At 48.8% G+C, this 9,142-nt stretch overlaps 1 protein-coding gene across 1 annotated transcript in view; it reads right to left on the bottom strand.

Moving 5' to 3' along the window:
• Window positions 1-1,443: 1,443 nt before the first annotated feature.
• The window catches only part of LOC147634744 (aspartate--tRNA ligase 1, cytoplasmic-like), a 52,800-nt gene continuing 45,101 nt past the window's right edge, over window positions 1,444-9,142 (bottom strand). The window contains 2 exon segments of the mRNA XM_086803913.1: window positions 1,444-1,782; window positions 1,995-2,109. Coding sequence (XP_086660039.1) covers window positions 1,656-1,782; window positions 1,995-2,109 — 242 coding nt within the window. The 3' untranslated portion in view covers window positions 1,444-1,655.

The following is a 9,142-nucleotide window of genomic DNA, read 5'->3' as shown; positions in this document are numbered from 1 at the left end:
ATCGCCCAAGATGACTTTACTCACACATTAGACCCTCCTTGAGCACTCCTTCATAGTCCGACATGATCTTTATAGGCCTCCTTTGCATGTGTGCATGCATGCGCGCACGCGTGTGTCCGTGCACACTTAAAAACATAAAATATAGGTGATTGTTGTCAGTCTATTGGGGCAATCCTTGAAAGCATATTCGAATCCACACTTGTATCACGGAAATATAAACGAAAATACCAAAAGTGGGTGCTCTATTCTTCACTGCACGGAGGCTACGAACACTATAGGTGCCTTCCGAAGGCATCTCCATTCGAGGACAGGGATAACGTTCAGCCCTAGGAATAGTTGATGTGGAAGGTTGGGCTTCATCACAAAGCAATGCTGAAGTAGACGGACCAGCATGTTCATGAGAACCAAGCAACAAGGATGAAGATGGACGCCGATTGAACTTCGTGATATTAGTGGCATCATGAAGAGATTTCCTCCTTGGTGGCAAGAGGAAACCACCAACGAGGGAAATATATTGGATACAATTGAAAAGAGCAAGCAGTGCTCATTAAATACTGCACACAACGAATTATATCCAGACACGCAAGAGGTTCTAGACAAGGCATGCACCTAGAAAATCGAAGCAGCAGCGAGCTAACAGAAAAGCTGGCCAGGAATCGAACATTGTAGAAGATAAGGGTGCACCAGAACGCACAGCTGCAAGAGAGAACAGAAAAGCTCGCCAAGAGTCGAACGTTGTAGAAGATAAGTGTCCACCAGAACGCACAGCTGCAAAGACGAAGAAAATCGATCCTGCAGCCATTGAGCAACGAAAACCCGCACTAGTCGGTCAGATCACACAGCAAGGAAAACCCACACCAGCCGGCGACCGTGCAAAAGAGGAGAAGAAAACGAAGGGAGAAATCGAATTAAGCCACGTGTCAAACGCCACGTTCGATTTCAACGTGCAAGCAAAATTCATTAATATAAGCAAAACGTTTGGGGTGCTTATAACCCTTTTCCCTGGAAGAAGAGGAGCCATTTTAGTATGTCAAAGAACAATCAATATTTATTTAAAACTTGTAACTAATGAATTTGGAAGATGGACTGTACACAAACAAGGAACAAGAAGGCTTTAACTTCCCCTTAAAGATTTTCACGTCTACTTTCAATTAAAACACTTTAGTATTTCCCCATGAGCTAATGGTAACAAAAGTAAACAAAAGCACTCATAGATACAGAAGAAATTCCACAAACGAAGCCAACTTTAAGATATCTCGATAAAATACCAGCTACATAAAGCATTTCCCCCTCTACCATTCACCACACCAGAACTTTGGTTTTGAGCCAGTATGGTATGATTATTTATCAAGTAAAAACACCTTTACGAGAGACAACATGCTCTTCAAAAAACACGAGGTCATAAAAGCATAAAGACATCAACACTAGTATCAAGGCCATCATCCATGTTTAATAAATTACGGGGTAAGCTTACACTTCATATGAATACTTTTTCCAAAATTTTAAACCCATCAAAAGAGCCCCTTCTGTCTATTTATTTTCTCTGAACTCTTTCGATACAGCAGTCAATAGTGTACGCCAAACAAACAAAATGAAGCAATTAAAAACGCAAGGACCAGTTCCTTGATCTCTCTACTGTTTAACAATCCATCTTTTTATGGAGCAAGCCTTGTTGGATCACGAGGAAACATGGAAGTTTTCCTTATGTTGTTCAGGGCACAGAAGAGCATTACCACTCGTTCCAAACCCACACCCACACCACCGTGTGGCACTGCACCCCATCTGGATACAGGACAAACAGGTCATTCCACATGATTAGTGATAACAAGGCAGTAAAGCGAATTAGATATCTCAATCACAATACAAACTGAAATGGCCAAAACCTATAGTCACCATTATAATATCTAGAAAAGTTCAGATCACCTCCTAGACTTTTTTCTTTTTTTCTCAAGAAAGATCTCCTCTCAGACTTAACAAGAACAAAAAAAAAAAACCTGAAGGAGTCAATGTAGGTTGACAGAGAGTTCACATCAATCCCACAAGCCTCTGCACGAGAGACAAGAAGATCCGGCTCATGCACACGCTGTGCCCCCGATATAATTTCTTCCCCTGTAAACAACGATGGAAATGGATCGAATTTCTTCCCCTGTATGCAAGAATCAACTTTGATACAAAGATGGAAAAGGGAAAGTGTGGTTAAAAAGGGCCGAAAATTAAAAGCGGTATTAGGCCAGCCTCATCATGGTTTACCAACAGATAGACCCCTTTCACACTAAACCTTGAAATGGCAAAAACTCTGAAACAAGCTTCTTACCCTTAAAGCTCACTGCGCACACATATTGGTATGTTTCTCCCTCCCAAATCTTCCCAGTGTTGTTTCTTGGCTTCTAAATGTGCACGCATGCACGTACATATAGAACGTTTCAAAACTAAGAGTCTGCCAGGTCCAAAGTGCCTTTTTTTTAGGGAGAGCCCAAATTCTTCCTAACCTAAGATGCCAGGTCCAAAGTTTGAATCCACAAATAAAAGTAGTTGTTTATTGAAAAAAGTACAAACTTAAACTTTTAAACCTCTAAAAGCACCCACCATACAGAAGTTCCGGTGCTGCCATACACACGATCAGCTTTTTTGCTGCTGCAATCTACTTCGCTGCTATTGCTTTCGGTGGAATCCTGCTCTTGAAGAGAGGCTTTGCTAATGTGAGGAAGAAGAAATTTTAGGAGCCCATACCACAGGTAGTATTGGCAGAGAAGATGACTCTCTCGTGGAAGAGAGGAGAGAGCTGGACTCTATATGAGAAAACGTGTGAGGCACCGTGTGAGACGACATAGTGGAAGAGGAGGGAAAGGGCTGGAGGTGAAGCCGACTAGACAGCAATTAAGCACAACTAGACAGCAATTCACAGACTGAGACTGCTCAGCATGCAGGTCAGAAACAAGTCAGAGGTTTCCACCACAGAGTGCTTACTCACACAGGTACTGATGTGCCTCCCATGCTTAGTCAAGACCAGTATGATAGCGTTGGCTTCCTCAATGTTTATGCCCCGAACGCCGCTGCAGGTAGAACCCTCTTTTGGAGCACAGTTCGGCAGGCCCTTCCCTAGGCTGACTTTTGGTGCATGGGTGGTGACTTCAACATGATAGAGGCAGCAGAGGACAGACTTGGAGGAGGTACGGCCACAGTCTCAGGAGCAGAGTACTCTGCCTGGGAGGAGCTTCTACTGGTACTTAGGGGACAGGACCCTTGGCATCTTCCAAAGTTTGGGCACAGCCCTGGGAGCCTCAGCTTCTCGAGCTGGGATAAGAGGAGCACCTTTTCAGATCACGCCCCAATTATTCCATCCCTAGAGGACCCCTGGAGGCACGACAAGCATGCGAGCTCTAGGATTCCGGACAGCCTCATTCAGGACTCAGAGATCTGCAGCAGGATACAGCAGATTTGGGCGGGACTAGGCTTTACCTTGGGCTCTGCTTCATGCACACTGGATGTTGGCCTAGGGGAGATCATTGGTTTCTTGCAAGAGGCAGCCCAAAGCAGATTGGAGGGATTTCAGGAGTAGGAGCAGAGTCTGAGGAGGTGCGGGTCTCACCGATCACTTGCGTTCATGCCCAGCTCGGCTCCCTCAGCCTTGTCTTGGGTCTTGCCTTCCATCCATGATCCGCCGGCCCGGCCGCGTCTTGGCCCGTCGGCACGGCACGGCTCGCCGGTCGGCCGTTTTTCCACCGTTTTCGGTCCCGTCGGCGTTTTCAGTCCGATCACCGTCAAGGCGGGGAGGGCAACCCCCGGGGCACTCGGCACCCACGGAACCTCGCCGGCACCCAGGAAGGCCTAACGTGCCTACCCGGTGCGTGAGTGCGTTCCTAGGGTGCCTACCATGGGTCCGTGCTTTGCCTCTCCTTGCACCTCCTCCCCATAGCGGCTTTAGGAGCGTTCCCCAGATAGCCCATGGATTGGGAGTCAGCTAGCTGTTGCCCGCACGGAGATTAGATCCATTGAGGAGAGGAGGGTGGAGTGCAGATACCATGCCAAAGCTTCATTCTCGACCCAGGCTGGGGATAGAGTCACAGGAGATTTCTTCGAGATAGCTGGCCCCCACAGGAGGAGAGATGGTATTCGTAGACTACATGGCCAGGATGGAGCTATTGTTTCTAACCCCCCCCCCCTCCCATGTCAGGGCCATCGCCACTGATTTCTTCCACTCTCTTCTCACAAGTGTCTGATGGATGCGCGCGAGAGGGTCTGGCGACACACGAAAGAGGTGGTTCCCCCTCTCTTAGGTCCTTACCGACTCCATTCACAACGGAGGAGTTGGCAAAGGCGGTGACGGCACTACCCGGGGGCGGACAAGCTTCCAGTCTCTTTCTTTCTTCGACACTAGGACCTCATGGAAGGCGGCCTTCGAGCTGCCTTCAATGAGATTATGATCACAGGTGCCATGCGAGAGAGGCTCTCAGAGGATCTGATACACTTGATTCCTAAAGATGGTGGTGACAGATTGGAGATTCGGCAGTGGAGACCAGGACGGCCTATAAGATCTTAGCCAAGGTCATCAAGAGGAGACTTCAGCCCTTCAAACTTGATTCATCACACTCAAATTGGCTTTATTCAAGATCGGAGCATTCTGGACAACATTTTCACCTTCTGGAAGGTAACAGCTTCGGCCAAGTTGCGGCAACAAGACCTCATAGTGCTACTCTTAGACTTTGAGAAAGCTTATGATAGGGTGGATTGCAGCTTTTTGGAGGACACAATGAGCCGGATGGGATTCCCCATGGAGCGGATTCGTGGAGTCTCCAGACTTTACTCAGCCTCACACAACCAAGTTCTCATACAAGAAGCTCGTGGAGACAAATTCCCCCTTTCCCGCTCGGTGTGACAGGGCTGTCCTTTGGCACCTTACCTCTTCCTATTCGTCGCCAAGGCCATGAGTAGTTTTCTCTTAGCCCAGGAGACCGGGCTTCAAGGATTGTGTCTTCCCCTCCGCACGCAGGAGGAGCTGCTTGACTTAGAGTTTGCAGACAACACAGCAGCTTTCCTTTCTCGAGATGTGGGAAATCTCAAGAGATTCGCAGTGGTGATCAAGATTTTCTGCCGCGCATCGAGAGCACAAATCAACTGGCACAAGTCGTGTGGTTTTTGCGTAAGCTCAGCACCCGCCCTAACTTGGCGCCCAGTTGAGGCTTTCTAGTGGATCCCAAGGGGCAATCCAGTTCGTTATCTTGGTTGTCAAGTGGGCATTGATATCTCTCCCGAGCAGCAGCTCGTCCCGCTTCTTTTGAGTATTCGAAAGAAGCTTTTATCTTTTGAGCATTCGGAAGAACCTTTTGTATTGGGGTTCTGCGAGGCTCTCCCTAGCAGGTAGAGTGGTGGTGGTGAACCGGGTACTTCTTGCCACCATGTGGTACATCACTTCATGCTCGACCTTCTCTCGGGCATGTATTGGCCAAGTACAGCGATTGATCTGGAACTTCTTATGGGCCAAACAGTGACGGGAGGCCAGCCAAGGCCAAGGTGGCATAGAGAGTGATCATTCAGCCACGTCGTAGTGGGGGGCTAGGCCTCATTGACCCTGCTATTTAGAGTTGTGTCCTGCTGGGCAAGCTGATTGTTAGAGGACTCCTTGAGCCCTGGAAGGATTTCCTATTGGTCCGGATTTCAGCTCGCACCCCAAGTCTTAGGGACCCTTGGCCACAGAGTACCATATGAATTTTCATAGAGATGCATGCCCACGGTTTCAATCCAGCTTTCGAGGACAACTTTGCAGCCATCCTACTTCAAGCTTGGGATCATCTCAGGCCGGCCCTTAGACAGATAGCTCCGGCAACCTCAGAGGAGCAGCTTCCGCAACCTTTGGTTTGGAACCCTCTAATCCGTTTACCCAATGGCCACATGTTGGGGGCCAGACCACATGTATCATGGGGCGCCTTGTGCAGAGGACCTGCCAAGTCTATTGGAGACTGGATCGCACACAGGCAGTTACCCCTGGAAGTGCAAGAGAGAGGCCTGACAGGGATCCGGGGTAGAGACAAGCTCAGCATCGACATCGACATCGACTCAACCATCCCTCCGGAGTGGTTGACTCTTATCCCAAACCCGACTCCCCCACCGGTGCTCCTCCTGTCAAACCGCAAGAAGCACAGACTCCCAGGCTGCATCCAAACTCTGGCAAGTGTCAAGGGTCCTGTCCCCTAAGTGCCAGAATCAATCCTCCCAGGCAGAGTACTCTGAGCCAAAAAATGTAGCCGTGCCTCCTCTGAGTCTATCCTTTGCTGACTCTGTAATCCTAGAACGGCGTGCCGTGACAGACTCAACCACGTATCCAAGAGATAAAGATATAGAGAGAGGGGGGGAGAGAAAAGGGATTAGGGAACTTTGCCAGTACACCACACTGAGCAAGGTACAAGTCCGCTCCCCTTTTGGGAATTTATTCACGAACAATCCATAAGCATGCTGGCCAAGATCAGTACATCAATGAATACAAAAGCAAACAAATATGCTGATGTATATCCAAGTCGATGTCGATGTCAATGTCGAGATCTCTCATGCCGAGCACACCACAGGGATGACCCACAAGAATCTCTCACCGGGCTAGTACCAAATCCAAATTCAAATCCAATGAATTCAAGTGCAATGAATCCAAGTCCAAATCCAAATCCAAGTCCAAGTTCAGATCCAAGTCTAGATCCAAGTCCAAGTCCAAATCCAAAACTAAATCCAAGGAACCTCAAGTACACGAGGTACACAGGTGACACAGGTAGAAGACGAAGTATATGTTGACCAGCAGTTGAATTTGTTGCCCAAATCCAGAATAGAAACAGCCCTCAGTAGGCTTGTATGAATGAAAGTAAGTCTATGTGATTGCACGGTATGGTTAACTAGTGGTGGCAGCCAGGCAACACAAGTATACGATGTTGAACATCAGTTGTAGATGGTGATGATACGGCAATTCTGCAGTTAGAAGAATTCTGTACAGTCGTGTGGATGGCATAGTCTACATAGTCACATGGGACGTGAAATGGGGATGGAGAACGGGGACAGAAAAGGGGAGAACGGGGACAGAAAAGATTGAGAATGGCCATACCCTGTGACTATAGAGTGACATGGGACGGGAATGGGAACAGGAAGATGCTGCCATCCCCAACATTCCCAAGTCTAAAAATGCCCATTCCCTGCAACAAGCGATGTTCTGATGGCAGCAGCCAAGTGGCTGCAGATAGGCGCTGGCAGCTGGCAGCAACAACCAAGTGCAAGCGACACTCTCCAATAGTTGGCAGCGAACAGAGCCGCAACACTGTCTGACGGCAGCAACATTGGCTATAGTTGGTGGCGATGTCGGTGCTCGCTGCAACAATTGAAGCAAAACAAGTTGTGCACAGATGGCATAGGTGCTGGTGCTGTAGGGAGCGTGGCTGCAATATTACTCAACTTTAGTCAAAAGTTCTTGTTTTGCTTTTCTAGCTTCAGGGCCTTGCTTTTTAGCCCTGGAGCTACTTTTTGAAAAAGTAGCTTTTAGCTTTTTGGTCCAGCTCAGTCTCCTCTTGCCAGTGGTGCCCCTAGCTCGCAGTCAACCCAATTTGACTTTTTTCTTTTCTTTGCTTTTTGACCAAGACTGGTCCTTTTCTGGAGAAAACATTATGGTCCTTGTCCCCATGCCTTCTTCCACCTGTCAGGTGTCCAGGCAAGGTTCCATCATGTGAAATAGAGCTAGGAGGGCCAAATAGTTACACAAAATCTATCATGTTAAAGTTCCCACCCATGCACCAAAAGTCAACCTGTGGAAGGGACTGGCAAACTGTACTCCAGAAGGTGGCTCTGCCTCCAACGGTGTTTGGAGCATATACATTTCGAAAGCCCACCCCCTCGGAAAGATGGTGCCCCTAGAGGAAGAGAATATCAACGGGTCCCCCAACTGTTGCTCTATGGAGCTCTCCTCTAAGGACGCCGTGCCTATGAAAACATTGAGGTCCCCCAAAACCTAGATGTTCCATGAAGCAATCCACATATCTAATCTCTGTGTTGGGAAGTGGAAGTGCCGTCCATTCAAAGAGTCTTGGACGTGGGTTTCAATGGGGAGTAGTCACAGTTTGTCCTAGGGCGAAGGAGCACCAGGTAGGCGTGGATCCTATCCTCAATGTAATGCCACTCTGCCCAAGCTCGAGAGTAAGCATAATCTGAGCTCCACCTATCGCATGCAGGTATCTGTAGGAGAGGGGAAGGGGTACTGCTACTGAGATATGAAGGAATACAAAGAGCAACACCTCCAAGCTAGAGGACACCACCTCCCCATCTTGATATTTGTGGCCAGAGCCTCCTAGCTCCATCGGAGCCAAGGGCCAAAGATGGGTAAGCACGTCGATAATGCGCTAATCATGAAGATGATGAGAAAGTTCAACTGCCTGCCCCTAGATGGTGACAAGCACCAACTCCGAGTCCCAATCCACCCTCGGGACTGCACTCGCGGGAAGGAGAAGATCATCGCACCACTCTCTGGCATGGATGCCCTAGAGTGATGAAACACCACACAAATCTGAATGGGGACCACCGTCTCCTCAAAAATATCAGTTCCTTCGTCAGGGAGACATCAAAAGAATTTGTAATGCACTGGGTGCCCCAAGATCCTAGGGGGGGCACCTAGCGACTCTAGCGGGAGAGCCCTCACCAAGGAACGGCGATGGTCATCTCTACTGGATCCGAGAAGCGATGAATCAAGCGGCGGACTAAACTCACCAATTGTCTCCGGTCCGAGTCTAGCGCGAACGGAGGGCGGCGGGAATGCTCAAGAGAGGCATAGGGAGGGAGCAAAGTGGGCTCCGAAGAAGACAGGCCAAGGGGAAACTATTGCAGGGAGAATTAGAGACAAGGATTGGGGATAAGGAGAGGGGAAGGAGGGGAGGAGGGAGGAGAGGGAAGTACAATGGAAGAGACCTGAGAGAAAGGGTGCGAGGAGGGGCCCGTCGAAGGAACAGTGGGACCAACAACACTCACTGGAATCTTGGAACTTGGAGAGGAATCTCAGTGGGGCAACGGCCTCCAAGCCGGGGAGGCCACCCGAGGGGCAGGAGGCATCATCGTCGGGTGGATGTTGCGATAAATGCTTGAAACGGTTCTCATACGAAATCATATCCTCCTATGCTTTACCATC

Source organism: Cibotium barometz, chromosome 10 (genome assembly GCF_041138505.1).
Source record: "Cibotium barometz isolate CiBa-2024 chromosome 10, ASM4113850v1, whole genome shotgun sequence".
In the NCBI taxonomy this organism is placed as follows: Eukaryota; Viridiplantae; Streptophyta; class Polypodiopsida; order Cyatheales; family Cibotiaceae; genus Cibotium; species Cibotium barometz.
The sequence above is the reverse complement of the archived record's forward strand: the minus strand, read 5'-3'. Positions and strand labels throughout refer to the sequence as shown.